This window comes from Lepidochelys kempii, chromosome 8 (assembly GCF_965140285.1).
Source record: "Lepidochelys kempii isolate rLepKem1 chromosome 8, rLepKem1.hap1, whole genome shotgun sequence".
NCBI lineage: Eukaryota > Metazoa > Chordata > Testudines > Cheloniidae > Lepidochelys > Lepidochelys kempii.
Genome location: NC_136387.1, coordinates 37,730,338 through 37,755,291, shown reverse-complemented (window position 1 = coordinate 37,755,291; position 24,954 = coordinate 37,730,338). Strand labels below are relative to the sequence as shown.

The 24,954-nt window shown below is 42.9% G+C and overlaps 2 protein-coding genes across 2 annotated transcripts in view; both read right to left on the bottom strand.

Annotated features, from left to right (window-relative positions):
- LOC140915797 (protocadherin alpha-C2) overlaps positions 1 to 17,210 on the bottom strand; it is a 362,081-nt gene extending 344,871 nt beyond the window's left edge. The window contains exon 1 of the mRNA XM_073356102.2: positions 14,761 to 17,210. Coding sequence (XP_073212203.1) covers positions 14,761 to 17,136 — 2,376 coding nt within the window. The 5' untranslated portion in view covers positions 17,137 to 17,210. The remainder of the gene's footprint in view (positions 1 to 14,760) is intronic.
- On the bottom strand, positions 3,065 to 5,434 carry LOC140916403 (protocadherin alpha-13). Its single transcript, XM_073358059.1, has one exon. The coding sequence runs from the start codon at positions 5,432 to 5,434 to the stop codon at positions 3,065 to 3,067; it is 2,370 nt and encodes a 789-aa protein (XP_073214160.1).
- Positions 17,211 to 24,954: the final 7,744 nt, after the last annotated feature.

Below are 24,954 nucleotides of genomic sequence, written 5' to 3'. Positions count from 1 at the left end.
ACATCAGTGGGAAACTAGATTTCCAATTTTAACATCTCCTTTAAAATTCTTGCATTCAAGGTAGACCTTGGCCAATGGTACAGTTATAGGGAATTCAGCCAAAGCCAATTACACTTTTACCAGAAGTCTGTCATCCTCCTTTATCAAACTTTTCTTGACCAAAATGATGTGGGATGCTATGTCCCTCCAGAGTCCAGCCCTTAGTCTATGCCATTTACCTTAGAATTTTTGATAAATGCTTCACTACACTCCCAAGACTCAATCCTAATATAGGTTTCAGAGGGGTAGCTGTGTTAGTCTGTATAGCAAAAACAATGAGGAGTCCTTCTGGCACCTTAGAGACTAACAAATTTATTTGGTCATAAGCTTTCGTGGGCTATAACCCACTTCCTCAGATGCATGGAGTGAAAAATACAGTAGGCAGGTATAAATATACAGCACATGAAAAGATGGGAGTTGCCTTACCAAGTGGGGGGTCAGTGCTAAAGAGGCCAATTCAATCAGGGTGGACAGGGCCCATTCCCAACAGTTGACAATAAGTGGTGAATAGCAACATAGGGAAAATTTATTTTTGTAGGGACCCAGCCGCTCCCAGTCTTTATTCAGGCCTAATTTGATGGTGTAAAGTTTGCAAATTAATTCCAGTTCTGCAGTTTCTCATTGAAGTCTGTTTTTGAAGGTTTTTTGTTGAAGAATGGCCACTTTTAAGTCTGTTATTGAGTGTCCAGGGAGATTGGAAGTGCTCTCCTACTGGTTTTTGAATGTTACAATTCTTGATGTCTGATTTATGTTAATTTATTCTTTTGCATAGAGACTGTCCGGTTTGGTCAATGTACATGGCAGAGGGGCATTGCTGGCACATGATGGCATATATCACATTGGTAGATGTGCAGGTGAACGAGCCCCTGATGGTGTGGCTGATGTGGTTAGGTCCTATGATGGTTTTCCTTGAATAGATATGCGGACAGAGATGGCAACGGGGTTTGTTGCAGGGATTGGTTCCTGGGTTAGTGTTTCTGTTGTGTGGTGTGTAGTTGCTGGTGAGTATTTGCTTCAGGTTGGGAGGCTGTCTGTAAGCGAGGACTGGCCTGCTTCCCAAGGTCTGTGAGAGTGATAGGATAGGTTGAAGATCCTTGATGATGTGTTGGAGAGGTTTTAGTTGGGGGCTGTAGGTGATGGCTAGTGGCATTCTGTTACTTTCTTTGTTGGGCCTGTCCTGTAGTACGTGACTTCTGGGTACCCTTCTGGCTCTGTCAATCTATTTCTTCACTTCCCCTGGTGGGTATTGTAGTTTTAAGAATGCTTGATAGAGATCCTGTAGGTGTTTGTCTCTGTCTGAGGGATTGGAGCAAATGCAGTTGTATTTTAGGGCTTGGCTGTAGAGAGTGGATCGTGGCATGTGGTCTGGATGAAAGCTGGAGGCATGTAGGTAAGTATAGCGGACAGTAGGTTTCCGGTATAGGGTGGTGTTTATGTGACCATCGCTTATTTGCACTGTAGTGTCCAGGAAGTGAATCTCTTGTGTGGATGGGTCCAGGCTGAGGTTGATGGTGGGGTGGAAATTGTTGAAATCCTGGTGGAATTCCTCAAGAGCCTCCTTCCCATGGGTCCAGATGATGAAGATGTCATCAATGTAGAGTAGAGCAAGTAGAGTAAGGGTGCTAGGGGATGAGAGCTGAGGAAGCACTGTTCTAAGTCAGCCATAAAAATGTTGGCATACTGTGGGGCCATGTGGGTACCCATAGCAGTGCCACTGACTTGAAGGTATAAATCATCCCCAAATCTGAAATAGTGGGTGAGGACAAAGTCACAAAGCTCAGCCACCAGGTCTGCCATGATATTATCAGGGATACTGTTCCTGATGGCTTGTTGTCCATCTCTATGTGGAATGTTGGTGTAGAGAGCTTCTATATCCATAGTGGCTAGGATGGTAATTTTCCCTCTGATACTCACACCTTCTTGTCAACTGTTGGGAATGGGCCACATCCACCCTGAATGAATTGGCCTCGTTAGCACTGACCCCCCCCCCCGACTTGGCAAGGCAACTCCCATCTTTTAATGTGCTGTATATTTATACATACCTACTGTATTTTTCACTCCGTGCATCTGATGAAGTGGGTTAGAGCCCACAAAAGCCCATGAAAGCTTATGCCCAAATAAATTTGTTAGTCTCTAAAGTGCTCCTCGTTGTTAATCCTAATATAGTTTGCTAGGATTACCTCCTGCTCCAGTCCTGCCCCTGGAGCAATGGTAGTAGCATTCACTGGAGCATGTGGGGGAGTAGACCATGGGGTTACTTTAAGCGTCAGGCAATTCAGTTTTATATGGCCGAGCTGTTTAGAAAAGAGATGAGTGAGAGCGGACATTATAAAAGCATTTAACATAATGAATGACACAGAGGAAGTCAGGGAAATACTCTAGTTCCCCATTTTTCCTCATATAAGAATTGGGGGGGGGCATTCAATAAAACTGAGGAGGAATTAATTGTAAACTAAAAAAAGGAAGCATATTTTTGCACCATGATCTATCCACCTGTGGAACTCTCTGCCAGGACACATTACAAGACCCAGAGTTTACTGGGAAACAAAAAAGATTAGATGTCATCTAGATAATTTAAAGCCAGTTACTTTAGATATAATATAATACAAAAAAGTTATATCAAACCTAATGTTTGTGGACATAAGCCAAAAGCTATATGCCAGAGGTTAGCACTGAGTTTCACATATACTCAGGTTATCCCATAATTGTCCATTATGGAGATCCCTGAACTTTCCTCAGAAGCATCCCTAACTGGTCACCGTCAGAAACAAGATACCAAACTGAAGGGCAATTGCTCTGATACAGCAGACATATCACTACCATTTCATTCCCCAAAATAAACTACCACTGCAATTAAAATATATAAACTGTCCTCATAAACATCTCTTCTAACGCAATACAATCGGGTTTAATTTATTTCTATTACATTTTCATGGAAAACAATCCTGTCAACCCACATTTAGATCTCAAAATATTTGAATACGTAATAAATATAGAACAGATTCATGAAACTCACCTGGCCAGATTAATTTGGTGCCAACTCCTGTTCCTTCACTGTCCCACTTTTCTCTGCCCAATTACAGCAGTTGGGACTGAAAACCATCAGGTCATTCTTGGCGGTGCCTTCCCAGACACACAGGTTCTGGCTCTGGCGCTGGGAATAGGACCAACTCCCCACCTCGCTCGAGCACACCACGGTGGCTTTCCCAGGACCGCACATCACTTCCGGACCCGGGAGGCATCTCAGGCCAACGTACACGACAATCACCAACACAAACAGCCCGGACAACGAGCAAATGGCGATCATTAAAGACACGTTGATGTCGACCAAGGGCCTTTCGCTCCCGACCCTTTGCCTCGAGTCCCATTTCACAGCCTGCGGACTCTCCACCAGGGACAGGCTGACCGTGGCTGTCGCTGACAGCGCCGGCTCCCCATGGTCCTTCACCAGGATCACGAGTCTCTGGCTGGGGCCGTCCGTCTCCTCCAAGGCCCGCGTGGTGCTGATCTCCCCGCTGTACACACCCACCCGGAAAGGCCCCGCAGTCCCGGCCTCCTGCACTTCGTAGCGAAGCCACGCGTTGTAGCCGGAATCCGCATCCACCGCTCGGACCTTGCCCACCACGTGCCCTGCGCCGGCCGACAGCGGAACCAGCTCGGGCCCTGGCGACCCGCGGCCGGAGCCAGGCGGGGACAATGCCGGCGCGTTGTCATTTTCATCCAGGACGAAGAGCTGCACAGTCACGTTCCCGCACAAGGAGGGGAACCCGGCGTCCCTCGCACTCACCTGGAACTGCAGCACTTGCAGCTCCTCGTAGTCAAAGGGCTGCAGCCCATAGATGTGCCTGCTCTCCGAGTGCACCGAGATGTAGCTCGACACGGGCTGCTGCTCTCCCACACTGCGCTCCACCACCGAGTAGCTCACAAAGGCGTTTTCCCGCACGTCCGGGTCCGACGCCGACACGCTCAAGAGATGGGCCCCGGGACGGTTGTTTTCCTTCACAAACACCGTGTCCACGGGCTGAGGGAAAGCAGGGGCGTTATCGTTCACATCCGCAATCGGCACCAAAATGCTGCTGCTGGCCGAGAGAGACGGGGCCCCTTCGTCTCTGGCTGTCACCAGGATCTTATATTCAGACACTCGCTCCCGATCCACGGCCTCCGCCAGCACCAGCGAGTGATAATTCTTAAAGGTGGAGACGAGCTGAAAGGGCAGGTCCGGGGGGATGGAGCAGGTGACTTTGCCGTTGTCTCCCGAGTCCCGGTCGGAGACGCTAATAAGAGCCACCACTGTCCCCGGGGGAGTGTCCTCCGGCACCGGCAGAGAGTGAGACGTTATTGTTAACTCAGGGGCGTTATCGTTCACGTCTAACACTTCTACGAAAACACTGCAGTGCCCAGATAATGGGAAATTACCTTTGTCAGTGGCCTCTACTCGAACTTCATGTAATTTAGTGTTTTCGAAATCCAGTTCTCCATTTACTCTGATCTCTCCAGTATTTGAATCTATTCTAAACGTGGCACTTACATTGGGTTGAGTAACACCGCGGAGTGTATATAAAATATCCTTATTAATTCCCTCATCTAAGTCGGTTGCGTTCACTTTAATTACCATTGATCCATCAGCTGTATTTTCTAACAATCGAACCTTATAACTAGATTGATGAAAAGAAGGGGCGTTATCATTCACATCCAGCACAGTGATCACCAGCTGAACTGTGCCGGTCAGCTCCGGTTTGCCCCTGTCAGTGGCGGGGAACAATAAACGATGCTCAGGGGTTTCCTCTCTGTCCAGAGATTGCTGTAAAACAAGGATTAAAGATTTACTTTGCTCTTCATTAGTTTGCACCTTTATGGTGAAATATTCACTTGGGCTGAGTTTATAGGTTAGCAGCGAGTTTGTACCAAAATCTGCATCAGATGCGCCCTCTAGTGGGAAACGCGAACCTGGAAGCGTCAGTGATTCTGCTATACTCAGGTTTTCTTCGTTTATCGAGAAAACAGGAGCATTGTCATTTATACCCTGTATCTCCACTTCCACGTGAAATATCCTCAGGGGTTTGTCCACTATCACCTCCAGGTCAATGGCGCACAAGGGGCTCTGGCCGCACACCTCTTCCCTGTCTACTGGCGAATTAACAAACAAAACGCCGCTCTGAAAATTTACCTCAAAATAGTCTCCCCTGCCTTTGGAGACCATCCGGAACATCCGAGGCACCAGCTCCGACACCTCCAGCCCCAGGTCCTGGGCCAGGCGGCCCACAAAGGTGCCGTGTTTGGATTCCTCCGGCAGGGAATAACGGACCTGGCCGCTGCCCACCTCCCAGGCCGTGTGTAGCAGAACCAGCCGCAGCAGCTGCCCGGTTCCCAGGGAGTCTCGCCAGAGAAGATTCATTGCGAATGCGGAGAGAGCCGGCTAACAAATAAAATCCAAGTTTTTGCCTGAAAATAAATATGCTTTAATATATCCTGCCACGTCTTTGCCTTCCACGACTCGAACTGAACCTTTGCAATGCCGATCAGTCTCTGATTTGCTGCAGATGTTGTTATGAATACGGTGGGAGGAGCTGTCTTTTTTCCTTCAATGAAAATGTACGTTCAGTCAACAGCGACACCTTGTGGTGTACATATAAAGTCTGTTGCTAGCTCTTTCTTTTCCTTATATTTAATCATCATTCCTTCCTGTTCCCCGTTCCGCCCTCCCATTATGGTATAAGGACTCTTTTGATCAACTATACTTAATTATTGGCTCTAATCTATTTTTTGTAGATTGTCCTTTCATCGGAACTTAATTTCAGAAGGAATAATCGTTAAAAGTCTGGAGCAATGCTGATGCTGTGGGTTGTAGTACATGGCGTCTAATCTTTTTGCCGTCCCTGAGGTGAGATTCTTGTAGCCTGGTCTCCGCCCCCAATATTAGTGTTAGCTAAGTTAGTATTTAAATTAATGATCTCTCATACTTGTTTTGTCTTTTGCTAAGAGGAAATATGCATCAGCTAACTGGAAATATATAATATGGTTTTTATACTTATCTGAATGCAGAAAGTTAAAGGCTTTCCATCTTTCAGGTGTTCAGTAAAAGAAAACGTAAAACATCATTCTTGTTCGGGTTTTAAAGTACACTTTCATTTGAAAACTTTCCACCTTATTTTACGAAATGCATTGGTGAGTCCCTTTACAGTGAATGTCTGTACACAGAATGGAACTAACAAGTCACAATGAACTATAATAGGCCTGCTAACTACAACTACATGTAAGTTAGGTGTTGTGACAGTAATTGTTAGTGAAGTGAATGTGAAAATTCAAGGAACATTTTCCCTTTTGCCCAGGCTGGGTGCTCGTTTTACTCTGTAATATGACGTATTTCTGAATAAATATCCCCACACCATTACTTCATGCCTGGTGAATAATAGACATTTTGCAAAATCTCTACCTGTGTTTCTAAATATAAATTATCGGGTAGACATCAAGTGACCCTATATTGTGACAGATCGCTACAGCCAGAGCTCTGCTCCCCCAGCAATGCCTCGCCTCTAGAAAGCAACTCAAAAGCCCTAAGGAACTTTCTCTCTAGATTAGAAGATGGCTGAACTTAAAACGAGCCGACAAAAACATGGTGGCTTGGCAATTCGGATCTTCTCCAGTCAGAATCCACCTGACTGCGGGCGTCCTCTTACAACTCCCCACCTGAGCAGTCCACGACAAAGACACATTGCAGTGGAATAGCTCAAGAAGCCACTGAATTAATTTAATGAAAGTAATGGAAATTCTTAATGCATTGCACAATGGAAACATGAAACTTTCAGAACAGGTTGGTGCTCTTCCGGCTATCCTGAAATATATGAAACGGCACAGAGGCCTCTCAGGAAAGGCTAGTGGAAGCTCACTTCGTATTAAGAGGTGGAAGTCTTGAAAACAGAAAAGCCACAGAGTGGAAATAAAGATCAGCAAGATTCAGAGTAATTATTTAAAAGTATCTATCAAACAGGTGGCCTAGGGAACATAGCCAGAAACTCTACTCCGCATTTAATTAATTTACCAGAAATGGAACGAGCCAATAACATGCTCCAGTTTATGGGCTCCTTTTTAAAGAAATCTTTATTAAGGTCACGTCAGCTGTCATTGATCTGAAAGGGTCCAGAGAATCAACCAGCCCAAAACTATTACAGGAAACTTGTTTAAATTTTCAGGATAGGGAAAAGGTTATTTATCTTGCCAGAAGACTGGAGTCTACCACATACACTCTAAGTCAGTGCACACACCAAATGTAAAAGTATGGTATTTTATCTTGTTTTAAAATCACAAAGGGAAAAAAGCATTAATATTTCTAGCTCTTAGAGACCTAAGCCTTTCAGACTAGTAAACTCCATTTTATATTGGAAGCTGTCTGAGCCAAGGACTATCATTAATGAACTGTTTGCACAGTGCTCCACACACAAGCTTTCTCATATCCTGAAATGCTTTGGATACTTTTCAATGTTTCCTTATTTCAAAAATCAGGAGATGCCACACATTTCCTGGAATTATTGACATAACCAGAGGAAAATCTCCAGGATCTCAAGAAGCCAGCAGGTCACAGATATAGAAGGATGATTAAAACCTTTGGAAATAAGCCAGTTTATCCTTTAATAAAATCAATAGCCTGAAATAATGAGTTAAAATAGAATAAAAATAAACAGTATAATGAATTAGCATTGGTTAAACTTAACACACAAGTATATTCAAAAGAAAGACAAGAAAGAAATAAGACAAGGGGGAACAACTGGGATTTAAAATGTATATATAAATGTAAATTAAAATAAGTTGTGGGTGATAACAGAAGCCCCAATTTGGCAAACTGGGTCCATGCCTACCACTGAAAATTACAGAAATAAAATGAGACTAATAAATGCTACAGTGGTCTTGCTGCTGCAAAAGGGAAATTCGTATCTAATAATCATATCTCCCAACTTTTTTCATGAATAATGTCACTAACATAATGGCTCTGTCTATGCTGTGATGCTGGCAAAGCAGGTGCCAGCTTATGCCAAGGTCCCCAGGCCTTACTTGAATACTGACAAACAAATAGCTGAAATCAGTCTGGTTCATCTCTGTATTAGTATTCTTAAAATAGGTATTAGAATTATAATAATGTGCTTAGTGTTTAGACTTTATTGAATGCTTGTAAGTTGCTGCATGAATTAATCTCACTTAAAACATCCATATCCCATGTTGTAAGGTAATATATGAGCATTTGCATTGTGAGCCCCTGTAACTGTATAAGTCAGGAGACAGGAGAGAAGTATTAACTAGTGTGAAGTACTAGTATCCAATAGAAGGTGTTATGTCCCACCTGACAAAAAGGCCCATTGACACCAGATGAACTATTATGGAACATCAGAGAATAAAACCTTTTGTTGATTGTTCTGCTCTATCCTGCCTTTCCATGCCCCCTTCTCCTTCCCTTCCCCCACCTGCCAATGAAGAGGAAAGGTTCAAGTGAATTCCTCCAACCAGCTAAGTTTTCACTTGAAGCAGAAGGAGGGAAGGGGTAAAAACCCCTCACAAGAAGGAAGTGTATCTTTATGCTGCTTGGACTGTGAGGTGGAAAGGATGACCAAAAGATCCCCAGTGCTTAGCCTGAGTTAGCCCTACAGGACATACAGAGCTTGCTTATTATAAAAGCTTCTGGTTTGTTTGTTTGTTTTTAATTTAAGATTGGAACTTATTTGTATGTATATATATTTCCCTGCTTTAATCTTGTAAACAACTCTCTTGTCTCCTTTTTTTACATAATAAATCTTTAGATAGTTTATTATAGGATTGGCTACAAGTATTGTCTTTGGTTTGCGATCTAAGGTGCAATTGACCTGAGGTAAGTGACTGGTCCTTTGGGAGTGGGAGTAACCTGAGAATCATCTATCCCACAGGCAAGCTCCCCTGGATGGAAAGACAGATCAGACTGTTTCTGACTCCATGTTAAGGTTGTTATAGTGCCTGAGGAGTTTACACTTGATAACTGGTTGTTTAAATCTAACCAGAGAACTCACAGCCAGTTTGGGGTTTGTGGCCTGTTTTCTAACATACCACTGACGTTAGTAGCCACTCTCTTGAGCCACTATAGAACAGTTTGACATATGCTATTAGAATTGAAAAGGTAATATGAAAATAAATACATCCATATAAATCTGTACATATAACTGGAAGCAGCTTTTCTAATCACCATTGGACAGCAAAATGTCAAGCAATGATTTCATTCTCTCTAATGCTCAGAAGGCTTTTGACCGGGTTGTGTGGCTTTTCTTCGTTCAATGCATAACAATATTTATATCCAGCCTTAATTTTCATTGGTATATTTCTGATCTACAGAGTGGTCCGTGGCCAATGTTATAAAGTTGGAAAGAAGAATGTATCAGGCATACCCAAGTTTCCTCTATTATTTGCTTTTATAACAGGATACATCAAAAAGTGTTGATCTAAGCTGATGCTATTATGCTTTAACACGATCATGTAAATCTATGTGATGGATCACAGTCCTTGAACTTCTGCCCAGGTGTCCCTACACAGTCCTCACACCAAGGCCACCACCCAGCAACCCACCTGACCCAGTTGAGAAGGGAGCCAGTGAAGCTCTATCTTGCAAAGGCCCCACCCACAAAGCTCCTGGCTGGGGGAGATATCCAGCAGACCAACTAGCTGGGATGCTCTACCTAAACCAGAAAGAGGCACAGATGTTATCTGAGCAACTAGATTAATTCCTAACTTGCTGATACTGCCTGAGCCCTGCCTTTCTGCCTGTTCCTGGTTCCTGTCATCCTTATTCAAGATCCCTCTCTGTTCCTCCTTTCCTGGCTCATTCCAGATCCCTGCTTCTATGCGCTACACATGACTCCAGCTCTGACCTTTGGCTTGACACCTGACTCTGACCCCAGTTCTGGTTCCATGTGCCTGACTCTAACCATTAGACATGAACACTTACACCCCAGGCCCTATAATCTATCATTGAGGATGCCTGCATTCTGGATTAATGTTCTATGCTTTAGGAAACAAAATTAAAACTATACAAAACAGAAATACTGCTGATTGGACTCTCCAAATGTAGGATACTACATTTACAATCTTTGAGTCTTTGGGAGGAAATTAAATACCCAGGGACGCCAGTTACAGATAATATTGAAGGATTATGCAAGACTAATTTTAAAACTATTATTAAACTCCTTCATGGTGAAGAAATAATCTGGAATAAATTATATATCTGTTGATTAGGGCAGAGAACTGCTGTCCATATGAATCATTTACCCAGCAATTTTGTTAATTATACTTACTGTCTGTAAAAATATCTAATACCTTCTTTCTGAATTTTGACCAAATAGAGTTATTATTTTTATGGACCTTTAAATACCTCCAGAGAAATTATTAAATGATTGCAATTTCTTTCTGAAGAATGTTAACAGGATTATCCAATTTGAAAAGATATTGTTAGGCAGCCATTTAAAATAATGGCTGCAATGTCATTCCGGAGGCTGAAGAGAAGATTGTACACCTAAAAGGACAGTGACATCTGTCATGGATCCACAGAGTCTGGTTTATGCCCCAGCAATAACCAGTCCCTTGACAGTGACCCTTTTAATATGCCAAACCCCAAGGATTCACACAGTTCCTGAGGAGCAGGCCCATGGTCTCCGAAATTCCAAAAACTGAGCTTTCAGGCACTAGTGATCACTGTATCTGACCATGATTCTCTGTAGCAAATCCAGGCAAGACAGATTCTGATGGAAGGCTTGCACTGTCCCTCTTTCATGCAAAAGGCTTTCAGTGAATATTTTCAGCAACAGCAGGCAGCCATTTCAAAACAAGGTAATAATGTATTAGTCACTTGGCACACAGTATATGGAAGTCCTTAGGTTGCAAAGAGGGGCAAAGATTAAGACATAGTCCATCCTGGTCCAGCCAGTACAAGCTGGCTCTGGCTTTCTTCCTGGTCCTCAGTCCCAGATAAGAGCTGTATGTCTCTCCAAAGCACAGCCCTTATTCCAGTCACTTGATACCTTTCTCCTTTCTTCTCCAGACGAGTTCACATGTTCTGCCTAACAGGGTTTCCTGCTGTTAGATGTCAATTTTTCAGTCCTTGCCTGCGTGCGTGCGTGCATGCGTGTGGTCTCATTGTCTTTCTGGAGCCTCTGTTTATCTGGGTCAGTTTCAACCAGTTCTTTAATGACCCATTCATTCCACCCCATACAGCTAGGAGACACACAACTCATGTTTCCTACTCTGTTCCAAGTCCCTTTTGCATCCACTGAGTAACTACAGAAGGAAACTTAGGCACATGAAAATATTACAGAAAATTCCATTTGTCACAACATAATTTTCAGAAATTATTCGGAAACGGGAGTTTTCTTAACTAAAGTACAGCAGTTCAGCAATTCAGACACTGTCTGAAAGGGAAGGAGAAGAATTTGAGGTACTTTTAAATTTAGCAAATTCTTCAAACCAGAGTTACAATCAGTACACAGTGACTGAAGAAAGACCCTTCCAAAAGTGTTTGTTTTCTATTGATTTAAAAGAAAAAAATCCCTTTTCATTTAGGAGCATTTTTTAAAAAGCATGCCTCACCCAAAATGTAGCAGTGTTCCCTCCTGGCCTGAACTCCTCAGTTTGAACTTTTAATATAAATATGTTCATCTATATGTAAGCAGTGTCAGGATGAGCTCCATCCTGACATCTGGTGGTGAGGTGTGGCAAGTTGTGGAAAAGAACTTCAAGAGCTGATATCATTTGCATAGGCACACCCACCCCGCCTAGAATGAGGCCATAGCTGCCCAAATGGTCACTTTGGCTGCTGTGGGATCCCCAGTGTCTCTGTTATTGGGGGAGGAAGAATAAATTGTTATTACCCTGATTATGGGAACTGTGCTTGGAACTGTACTTGGCCTTTTGTTATGATGGACGGACTCACCATCAACTAAGTAGCACTTGCTAGGCAAGGGTCATGGGTTCCAAAACTCTATGAATTGAGAGAGGTTGGGGACAAGTATTTATACTTGGTGGCATGGGCCCTTTGGTGAGGGCCTTACATGCTAATTGCACTTCCTCCTCTCTCCACTGTGGAATATCAGAGCTAATTTTGATTTCATTAGGAGTCTAGTTACAGACTGCTGAGCTCACTTTGGGCTAATGGTGCACCAGCACTGAGGCTCCCCTGCTACAAGCTGAATTCACCAAAGAGCTGAACTGACTAAGAGCTGAAATCACTGAGTGTTGTGTTTAGTAGTGTGGGAGCCTGAAGATATATTGTGGAGAAGTTTGCAGGAGGGCTGGAGTACCTTGTGGACAGGCTGGTGGAGCAGTTCATAGGACAGTGGTAGCTGCTGGTGGGACGCAGAGCAGCTCTTGGGACGGGGGACCTGCTTGTGGAGCTACGGCACTGGGCAAAGCAGTTAGCGGGGTGGCTGGTGGAGTGGAGTGAAGGCCTATGGAGCTGTGGGATGGTCAGCTTCAGATGATGTAAGGTGCCTGTTACCTCCATCTCCACCCAGGTTGGGAGGTAAAGCTCTGCAGATAAACTTTCGAACTCTGGGGCTGCCCTGACCAGGGACAGAGACTTTTGGGTCATTGGACTTTTGGGAAAAGGGCATGCCCCAATTTGCTTGGGGTGGGTTTTTTGCTCATGGGTTGTGTTATGAATCCTGTTGGTGGTATTTCCCCAACATAATGCCACATTGTTTCTCTCTGTTATTAAAAGGCTTTCTGCTACACTCAGACTAGGTGCTTGGGAGAGGGGAAGTATTGCCTCTTGGAGGTGCCCAGCAGGGGTGGTATATATTTGTCCCAGGTCACTGGGTGGGGGCTCGAGCTGGTTTGCATTGTGTTATTGGAATGGATCCCCTAGATATTGAACCTGGCCCTTGTTGCTGACAACTCTTTCAGGCAGAAGGGTTACGTATATATACTTAAATCTGAATGTTCTGTCGTCTGGAGTCAGTTTCTAGTACCTACCCTGAATGGAAGGAATAAGAGAAAGGTACAATTTCCCTTTAATGTAAAAAATCACAGTTTTCGTTTCTAAAACTTTCTATTGTCTCTTTTCAGCACCAAAATCCCATAGTTTTAAAATGACATTCTATACTTATAAATATAATTACATCTTCATGATCTTCATATTACAGACACTTGCAACCTCTCAGCAAATTAATATTCAGCCAAATTTTTCTCTCACATTCCATGTTTTTTCACTTCATAACTCTATTGATCTCAGGAATAAATGAGAAGACAATCAGGACTATTATTATGACCAGTATATACCAATTACGAAGGGAAACAAGTGGCGTGATTTTGGGAGCCTAATCCTAATATCTGAAAGCATTTGAATTCCTTCAAATAAGTCACAATATTTAATCTTCTTTCTGAAATAAATTACACCACAAGAAATAATTATTTACTTTTATAGCAACATATTTTAAAAGTCAATATTTGTGTGAAAGTCAGCCAATGCTTGGCTTACATTCACTCTCTTTGCATCTCCTATTACCAGCTCCAAACAAGAAAAGAAAGTGTAATTTCAAGTTGTTTCTTCCCTTTGCATTTCTCTGCTGAAATTGTCTAGCACTCTAAACATGTTGCATAGTCTGAAGTTAATGCAGAAGCAGAAAATTATTGCTCTGCTTATATTGTGCAACAGATGACAACTTTAGAACAATAGTGTTTTTCTTCTTATTATTATTATTACTATTACTGCTTCTTCGAAGATGCAATTGTCAACCACAAATCTCTATAGCTCCATATGATTTTCAGCAACTGTGTCAACATTTAAATTTCCTATCAACTGTGACTAACAATAACTGTTACAACATCTACTCATGTTTAAAGCTAAAGTATACATAATAATTCATATATTATACATAATAATTCATCAGAAAAATAACTTAGGGCATTGTTCTCACCAAAATATTTTAGCTATTTACCTTTCCTCCATTAAAATTTCCACTGAAACTATTCAATTAAATAAAGTAATCGAGCGAGCTGGAATGAAAAATAGGTGATACTGAAAGGATTAAAACTGTTGAGAGAGGAGATGAGTGATAGGGGACTTGAAAAGAGCCATACAATATAACGAATTATACAGACAAATATCAGTGAAAAATTCTGGTTTATAGCTTATCATAATACAAGAACAAGAGAATTGAAACTGAGGAGGAACCAATTTAAAATTGATAAAATAAAACACATTTTACGCCGTACATTCTCGACTTGTGGAACTCTCTGCCTCTAGACACTGAAGAGACCAACAGTTTACTGAGAAACAATCAAAGATGAAAGGTGTGTTTAGATAATTTAAAATTACAATTAGTTTAGAAAGAATAAAATACCACTAAAAGCTATAAAAATCTAATGTTTCATAACATAAACCAACATCTATGTGCCAGGGGTTCACCTATAGGCCAGGTTTTCCCATAATTGCCCATTATGGAGATCCCTGAACCTTCTTCAGAAGTATCTTTAACTGGTCACCTTCGGAGGAGAGAACAACTGCTCTCATCCGCTATATATGTTTTTACTATTATTTCATACTCAAAAATAATTATCACTTTAATTAATAATGTTGAAACTGTCTTCCTAAATCTAATGGAGCGAAAAGGTGGCTTATAAAGCAATACGTCTTAGTTTAATTTCTTCAAATACATTAAGGAATTAACATTTTTAAAAAATTCACAAACAAATATAGAACAAATTCATGAAACTCACCTGGCCAGACACATTTGGTGTGAGAATCTGCCCCTTCCCTGCCTCTCCATTTTCCGAGGACTGAGGAAAGTTGGGGCTGAAAACCATCAAGTCATTCTTGGCGGTGCCTTCCCAGACACACAGGTTCCGGCTCTGGCGCTGCGAATAGGACCAACTCCCCACCTCGCTCGAGCACACCACGGTGGCTTTCCCAGGACCGCACATCACTTCCGGACCCGGATGGCAACTAAGGCCAACGTACACGACAATCACCAACACAAACAGCCCGGACAACGAGCAAATGGCGATCGTTAAAGACACGTTCATGTCAACCAAGGGCCTTTCGCTCCCGACCCTTTGCCTCGAGTCCCATTTCACAGCCTGCGGACTCTCCACCAGGGACAAGCTGACCGTGGCTGTCGCTGACAGCGCCGGCTCCCCATGGTCCTTCACCAGGATCACGAGTCTCTGGCTGGGGCCGTCCGCCTCCTCCAAGGCCCGCGTGGTGCTGATCTCCCCGCTGTACACACCCACCCGGAAAGGCCCCGCAGTCCCGGCCTCCTGCACTTCGTAGCGAAGCCACGCGTTGTAGCCGGAATCCGCATCCACCGCTCGGACCTTGCCCACCACGTGCCCTGCGCCGGCCGACAGCGGAACCAGCTCGGGCCCTGGCGACCCGCGGCCGGAGCCAGGCGGGGACACTGCCGGCGCGTTGTCATTTTCATCCAGGACGAAGAGCTGCACAGTCACGTTCCCGCACAAGGAGGGGAACCCGGCGTCCCTCGCGCTCACCTGGAACTGCAGCGCTTGCAGCTCCTCGTAGTCAAAGGGCTGCAGCCCATAGATGTGCCCGCTCTCCGAGTGCACCGAGATGTAGCTGGACACGGGCTGCTGCTCTCCCACACTGCGCTCCACCACCGAGTAGCTCACAAAGGCGTTTTCCCGCACGTCCGGGTCCGACGCCGACACGCTCAAGAGATGGGCCCCGGGACGGTTGTTTTCCTTCACAAACACCGTGTACACGGGCTGAGGGAAAGCAGGGGCGTTATCGTTCACATCCGCGATCGGCACCAAAATGCTGCTGCTGGCCGAGAGAGACGGGGCCCCTTCGTCTCTGGCTGTCACCAGGATCTTATATTCAGACACTCGCTCCCGATCCACGGCCTCCGCCAGCACCAGCGAGTGATAATTCTTAAAGGTGGAGACGAGCTGAAAGGGCAGGTCCGGGGGGATGGAGCAGGTGACTTTGCCGTTGTCTCCCGAGTCCCGGTCGGAGACGGTAATAAGAGCCACCACTGTCCCCGGGGGAGCGTCCTCCGGCACCGGCAGGAAAAGGGAAGTCACGGCCAGCTCAGGGGCGTTATCGTTCACGTCTAAAACATGAAGTAAAACACTGCACTGTCCCGTCATTGGCTGGTGACCTTTATCTTGAGCTTCAACTCGAATTTCATATAACTGAACGTGATCGTAATCGAGGTCTCCTTTCACCCTGATTTCACCGGTATCGGAATTTAGGTTAAACGCCGCTCTTACAATGGGAGGCACAAAATTACCAAACGCATATGAAATGTTCTTGTTAGTTCCTTCATCCAAATCGGTGGCGTTAAGTTTGATTACTAATGTCCCATTAGCTGTATTTTCCAACACAGTTACCTCATAAACAGACTGATTAAATACAGGCGCGTTATCATTGGCATCCAGCACAGTGATCACCAGCTGAACCGTGCCCGTCAGCTCCGGTTTGCCCCTGTCAGTGGCGGTGAACAATAAACGATGCTCAGGGGTTTCCTCTCTGTCCAGAGCTTTCTTTAACACAAGCTCTGCTAAGTTATTATGGTCATTTCTCACTTGTACATCTAAAGTAAAATATTCATTAGAGCTCAGTTTATAGATTAGCAGAGAGTTTGTACCAATATCTGTGTCAAACGCGCCCTCTAGTGGGAAACGCGAGCCCAACAGTGTTGATTCTGATATAAAGAGATTTAATTCAGTTACGGGGAACACAGGAGCATTGTCATTTATATCCTGTATCTCCACTTCCACGTGAAATATCCTCAGGGGTTTGTCCACTATCACCTCCAGGTCAATGGCGCACAGGGGGCCTTGGCCGCACACCTCTTCCCTGTCTACTGGCGAATTAACAAACAAAACGCCGCTCTGCAAATTTACCTCAAAATAGTCTCCCCTGCCTTTGGAGATCATCCGGAACATCCGAGGCACCAGCTGCGACACCTCCAGCCCCAGGTCCTGGGCCAGGCGGCCCACAAAGGTGCCGTGTTTGGATTCCTCCGGCAGGGAATAACGGACCTGGCCGCTGCCCACCTCCCAGGCCGTGTGTAGCAGAACCAGCCGCAGCAGCTGCCCAGTTCCCAGGGAGTCTCGCCGGAGAAGAGGCATCGCGGACGCCGATTTCTTCGAATATACAGCCAAATCATACAAAAATGTGTAAGCCTCTGGAAATTGGTAGTTTAATTCCAATGCCACGGTATTTGACGTCCTCCTGAACCCCTGATTGTCTGCGTATACAGGCAAAAGAGGAGAGGTTTTGATTTTTTGCCTTACCATTTCTTTTTAGGTGGAGAGCGACATCATGTGGCTGATTGTGCGCATTACATATTTTCCTCATACAGAAAATTGCTTCACAATTGCCAGTGGTATTGCGTTCTTCCATTTATTTCCTTTTATGCCTTTTTTTGTGGTTGGAATTAAAAGGTGAATAATTGAAAGATACATTACAGGCTCTGAAGATTAAAGTGAAATGCATTGTCTTAGTCACTAACAACAACAAAACTTCTACTCGGGAAGGCAAGTTATATTTAGTAGTAGAAGTGACCCGGCACAATATCAATGTAAGCCTTTGAACATTAATCAAATCGTTAAACTGCTGTTTGTAACCAAAACACCTACCACTTCACTGGGCAGGGAGAGCAAAAGCTGATGTGACAAATGAGCCTCTTGAAGATGGAAGCTGGGATTTTGGTGAGAGTTTGGTGCCTATCTTTCATTGCCTTGCAATGGGACTTAGGGAGCTAACTCTCTTATGAAAATCCCAACCTAAATTTTACTCTTTAAAGTTCACCTTTGGCTGCTTTCAATCAGGCCGTACGTTTGAGGCTCACTTATAGTTTCATCTCCATTCTATTGTCACCATCTCGTAATTATAACAACTGCATATACCTAGACTCTGGGTCCGATCTGTGATAGAATGTCTTGACTGTTTCACTGTCTGTCTATATTATATCAGACTTGTTCCTGTTCCCACACCGGACGAGACAGCTGAGGAGTTTAACTAATTCAAAGAACGTATCTAATGCTGAAGGTTGTCCTGCCAGTTCAGTACATAGCACTTGACTGTAGCTAGCCTCATTTTCTTATAAGTGATAATATACATACAATAAAGACCAGTTGCTGTGAAATTCATGTAAAACAACATTCATAAAAACTGACACGTATACAAAGACATCGTTCTACACACTGCCATATCATGCTACATTAAGCTATGGTAACAAATAATAAATTTAAGATGTATTATTGACCCACCTACTTCCGGCAGTCAGAAGCTTGGGACAACCAGAGCATGGGGATAGATCCTTACAACATCTTGGCTAATAGTCATTGGTGGACCTCACCTCCATAAACTTATCTAATTCTTTTAGGAACCCTGTTATAGTTTTGGCCTTCACAACATCCCCTGGCAACGAATTCCACAGGTTCACTGTGCCTCCTGTTTAGAAGGACTTCCTTTTCTTTGTTTTAAATCTGCTGCCTCGTAATTTCATTAGGTGACCTCTGGTTCTTGTGTTCTGTGAAGCAGTAAATAACACTTATTTTCACTCTCTCCATGTCATCCACAATTTCATAGCCCTCTGTTATATTCCCCCTCTCAGTCTCCTCTTTTCCAATCTGACCAGTCACAGTCTTTTTAATCTCTTTTTAATCTTGGAGTTGTAACAGCTACTTTAGATCACATCATCTTGTATGTATAGTTGGAATTATGTTTTCCAATATGCATTACTTGCACTTATCGATATTGGGCAAGAAAATGGCAGATGAAATTCCATCACCCATTTTCCTGAGGTCCTTTTCTAATTATTTGCATTCTACTTTGCATTTAAATATCTTGAGTTATTTTATATCACCTGCAAATTTTGCCACCTCACTGTTCATTTCCTTTTCCAGATTATTTGTGAATAGTTGAACATCAGGTCTGAGTGCAGACCCCTGGGGGACACCACTATTTACCTCTCTCCATTCTGAGAACTGACCATTTATTCTGACCCCTTGGTTCCTGTCTTTTAACCTGTTATTGATCCACGAGAGGTCCTTGCCTCTTATTCCACAGTCTGCTTACTTTGCTTAAGAGCCTTTGGGGAGGGATCTTGTCAAAGGCTTTCTGACAGTCCAAATATACTATTTCCACTGGATCACCCGTGCCCACATGTTTGTTGATTCCTCCCCGCACCAAAAGAAGCATTCTAATTGATTGATAAGGTAAGATTTTCCTTTCACAAGAGCCATGTGGATTCTTCCCCCAACAAACCGGATTCATCTATGTGCCTGTTAATTCTGTTCTTTACTATAGTTTCAACCAATTTTCATGGTACTGAAGTTAGTCTTACATGTCTGTAATTGCCAGGATTACCTCTGGAGACTTTTTAACAGTTGGTGTCCTCCAGTCATCTGGAACAGATACTGACTTAAGTTATAGGTTACATTCCACAATTAGTAGTTCTACAATTTAATATTTGAGTTCCCTCAGAACTTTTGGATGAATACCTTCTGATTCTAGTAACTTATTACTGTTTAATTTATCAATTTAATCCAAAAACTCCTCTATTGACATCTCAGTCTGGGAAAGCTCCTTAGATTTGTTATGTAAAAAGAATGGTTCAGGTGTGCAAATGTCCCTCACATCCACTGCAGTGAAGACTGAGTCAAGGAATTAATTTAGCTTCTCCACAACGGCCTTGTCTTCCTTGAGTTCTCCTTTAGCACCTCCATTCCCTAGTGGCCCCACTGATGTACTTCCTGCTTCTGGTTTACTTTTAAAGAAGTTTGCTGTTAGTTTTGCTTGTTGCGCTTCACATTCTTTTTCTGGCCTGCCTAATTACACTTTTACACTTGACTTGCCAGAGTTTTTGCTCCTTTGTATTTCCTCAATAGGATTTAACTTCCAATTTTTGCAGGATGCCTTTTGCCTCTAACCACTTTTTACTTTGCTGTTTATCCATGCTGGCATTTTTTTTGCAGGCCCTCTCAGAGGTCCAGAGAGGCCCGGGCCACTTCCAGCTTTTGGGGCCCCTATCCATAATAAAAATAAAAAATGACAACACATGAAAAAAAAAGGCACCAAAAAAAAAGAGTGAGACATAATTTGTATTTTTTTTATTTAACAAATGCTTTTCTAGCCTTTTTCTATGCAAACGCACTAATAATTGACAAAATTCTAGCTTTTTTGTCACAGTTGATATTAAGCATGGGGTGAGCCCATTCAAATGCTCTTGTCCAATAGTTAAATAGTGATAGTTCTTTACCTGTTTCAACACATTGAAGGTGTGTTCATCTGAAACCACTGATGCAGGCAAATTGACAAAAATACACAATGCAACTGTGAGATTAGGAAACACCTCAGAGAGTCCAACTCCAAGTATTTCTTGAAGCAATTCCTTCAGCTTGCAATCCAATTTAAAGTTTGTGGAATATATTTGTTTGAGGAAGATGATCTCGTCACAGAGATCTTTTGAGATTTCTTTGTTGTACTGTTGCTGAAAATGTTCACCTGCACAAAGTAGATCTTCATTACTCAGTCTGTTGAACTTCCAAAGAAACCCAAAAAGGGTACAAATTAGTTGCAGTGACTCAAATCGACGTGTAAGACCTGATTGAATAGAGACAATGATGAGAAGGAAGAGATTGACCCTACAATGCTGCTCAGCATCAGATTCAGTAGGTAAGTTGCAATTGGTGGAGAACTCAGAAGAAATGCCAATAGTCTGTGCTACTAATTTGGACTCAGTCAGGATCACATCCCCTTGTTCACAAATCTGTTGAATGTCATTGATAAGACTTTCAATGTTATCCCTCTCAACATCAAGTGTAGCATTGCGTGCTTCAATTACCAGAGTAGTTTGGTGGATCATTGTAAGTAGCTTCATCCACAAAGATGACATCAGAGGGCATTCAAATTTGGACATGTGCTTCTGAATAGACTGAAGTTCAGTTTGAGCCTGCGCAGTGAGATTGAGAGATTCAAGCTCATGTAAAGCCTTTCTCACTGAATTCAAATGCTGCGTAACTGGTTGAACACCATCAATCTGTGCAGACCATCTAGTTTTGGACATCCCATGCTGTGAAACACGAAGATATTGCTTCAGAATTTCCCATCTTTGTGGACTGCTCCTGAAGAGATTGTAAATTTGCTGAACAGTTCCAAAGTAAGTAATTGCCTCCGTGCATGATTCAGCACAGTCAACACCTACAAGGTTTAGTGTGTGGTTTCCACAGCTGGAGAAAATACAGTTTGAATTATGCTCAAGCAGAACTGCTTGTACACCTTTGTACTTCCCAGCCATATTAGATCCATTGTCATCGACTTGACCAATGCAGACTTGAAAATCTAACTTAAAACCTCCTAGAATTGTTTGTACTCGAGCAGCAATTTCTTTTCCAGCTTTTCTCATGAAATTATCAAACAATAAACCTTTCCTCAACTTATTTACATCTGAAATGTTCTAAAGTAAATATGTAGCCAATCCACACTTGAAATATTCTTCTATAAACATGTACACAAATGCTGAATGGTACACAATTGCTTAAAATGAAGGAATACTAATTAAGAACACAAAATGAAACAGACAGGTTATTATCCTTATCACTGAAACAAAACTCAAGCATGCAAAGTATATTACAGGCTGAGCTGAAGACAAAGGGATGATATATATATATATATATATATGGTAAGCACAGACACGGATACTGACAGAGGGATAATGTCCAAAAATTTCAAACGTGTGTCCTCACAAAACTCACTGTACAAGATTGTCCCCACAATTTTTCACCCTGAATCTGGGCCAATAGACTATGAAAGCCTATGATGATGGCCAAGCTACCAAGCTAGGGCTCAACTAACCAGTCACCTCTTTTAGCTAGATGTAAAACTATAAAGACACTAAAATGTAACAATTCTCTACCTTTCAACACAAACTTGATCCAGCAACAGCCACTAGAAGTGGTTTGTCTATATGATCAGCTGATCTGAGAAGACACATTTATCATGGTCTAATCTTGTGCCATCAGAACCAATATATTTTAATTAATATTTATGAACATTTTTAACTCTTTAATATGACAAAATCTATCTCAGCTAACAAAAAATTATGTCTTTTACAAAACCGCATCTATTTGCTTAAATTTGCAGCTCTAAGCTGAGAGAATGTGTCACATTTTGGTCCGATAGGGATGCACATAAAAACAAGCTGTGAAACTTATCAAATGCAAATAAATAAACAAACAACAAGTGTCTAAATTTGAGGTCTGCTTTGAGCTTGAGGTCCAGTGCAAATGGCCCTCTTGCCACCCCCTACCCCAACAATTGGCCCTGCTTTTTTGGTCTTCTTATTATGGTTTTTAATTTGGGGGCAATATTTAATAATCCTTTATTATGGTGTATTTGTTCCCATGAAGCTTGCAGGCATTTAACTTTTATGATGGTTCCTTTTCGTTATATTTAACTAGCATCCTCATTTTTGTGTCGTTCCCCTTTCTGAAGTTAAATGCTACTGTGATGGGCTTCTGTGGTGGGCATCTTCGCTGTTTTCACCCTTCCAACACACAAGGATGTTAAATATAATTATATTATGGTCCCTGTTACCATGCAGTTCAGCTGCATTCACCTCTTAGAGCATATCCTATACTCCATTTAGGACTACCTCTCCCCTTGTGGGTTCCAGGATTAGCTGCTCCAAGAAGAAGTCATTTATGGCATAAAGCAACTTTCTCTGGGGTCTTTATCTCAGGGTCCACCATGGCCAACCAGAAAATGCAGAGGCCCAGAGAGTTATTCCCTGACACACAGACAGTGCAAGAGGCCGGTTCCCAACCTTTCCAAACTACTGAATCCCTTTCAGAAGTTTGATTTGTCTTGCATACCCCCATGTTTCACCTCACTTAAAAAGTACTTACTAAGGAAATTAGACATAAAAATACAAAAGGGTCATAGCACACTCTTACTGAAAAAAGACTTACGTCCTCATTCTGCCTGTATGAAATTTAACTTGTACTGACTTCGCTAGTGCTTATAATGTACCTGTTGTAAAACTAGGCAAATATCTAGATGAGTTGATGTGCCCCCTAGAAGATCTCTCCGTATCCCCAAGGGTACAGGTAACCCTGGTTGAGAACCACTGGTGTATGAGGCCACATCGAAGCAGGGGGCAATATAACTTAATCAGAAATGCACACTGGGAGGGTTCCCCTGCTATATAGGACATAGGGGAGGGGAGCCGCAATCACAGGCAACTATAGTAATGTTGTAGGTGGCCGCCCCTCTGCCCAAGACGCCGCTGGTCACCAAGGAGAATGTGATAGGATTAGAAAGGGAATTTACCGTCACTGCTGGGACATTGTCATTGCCATTCACAACATTTACAAGAACTGTGCAACGCTAACTGACTTCCCTCCCGCGCCTGCACTCCCACATTATATTCTCCACAATTCACTTCACCTTCCACCCCTAGCTCCCCGTTATCAGGAGCGATAGAAAACATTTTCGGAACATTGATTGTCGTGTTGCTGCCGACAATTTCCTCTATCCTTCCATTTCCTCCTTCATTTAAATCGGTGCCATTCAGTCAATAACCAGGATGCCTTTGTCCACATTCTCCACTAGGCAGATAGTGTAGATGTTTCCATCAAATGCAGGGGCGTTATTGTTAGACTCCAGCACAGTGATACTCATATGGAGGGTGCCAGATCTTTGGGGAGCCCCATCGTGTTTGGCTGCTGTTATTCGATTCTGAGTCGATCCTTTTTCTCTGTCCAATGACTCTTCCAGTATTAAAATTGGCACTTTATTATGTCCGCCACGATTCTCTACTTTCAAAGCAAAGTGTGCATTTGCCCAAATCTCATATGTGACCAAAGAGGATCTTGAGCCCTACTATAGGAAGTACACTGCCCACTAAAACAGATTCAGCCACGTGGGGAAATCATCCAGGATTTCTAGTTCCACATACTACATTGCAAGATTTTCAACCACAATCTTAAATTTCAGTGCACAACTTACTGTCTGCCCACGCAGCTCTGCTCTGTCCATTTTCACAGTGACGATCAGGGCTCCATTCTGCATTTTCAGCTCCACAAATTCTCTTTTCCTGACACAGTCCGCAGCCTGCGAGCTGGCAGGTTTCTGATATTATCCAGTTCTAGATCCTCGGCCATATTCCCCATAAAAGCACCAGGCTAGCGCTTCAGACACTCAGTAACGAGCCTCTTCAGAGACAGACACGCAGAACCAGCATGCAGTAAATAGGTCTTTTAAGTACCAGCCCTGAGTCCGACATCTTAGTTTGCTTCTGTTCTTCATAGTAACCGCTTCATAAAGGCTTGGCAAGAAGATCATTTCTTGTCTCCGCCTCGCTATGGTTCACTATGTTGTGCAACAAAATAAAGAAATAATTGAAATATACAGATACATTCCTTTGACAATACCTTTCTTTTCCCTTTGCCTGTTTACTCGTGTGGTGACCGTTGTCTTTCGTGACTTGCTTTGCTGACTGCACTGTGAAAGGGATAAATCATCCGCGATCCTTGTCCGTAACTGTAGACAACAGCGACATCTTGAGTCTAAACCAAAAATTGCTCTAAATGAATCGCAACATCAAAACCTCTCTCTCACGGAAATGCTTCATAAAATGTGAAGAGGAAAGAGAGATGTGGGAATGTCATAAAAGCTACAAACACATATTTTCTACTGATTCTTTTGCACGTGTAGGCTGTGAAAGTATCGGGTTCTGTAATTTAGAAACCAACGACAAATATAGGTCTTGACCCAGTTATAATATGTCCTCTTACTCCAGAGTCCATTTTCTTTTAATACATACCCTTAGGCTCCGTATCGATTGCTAATGACGCATCTCATATACTTTGGCAAATAGGCCGATGAATGAAATATTTAAAGCTAGACATAAATAATTAGGATGTAATTGTTAGTCGTCA

What these genes read in the sequence shown, in the direction of transcription:
- LOC140916403 (XM_073358059.1), bottom strand. Translation starts at nt 5,434, where the DNA reads ATGAATCTTCTCTGGCGAGACTCCCTGGGAACCGGGCAGCTGCTGCGG.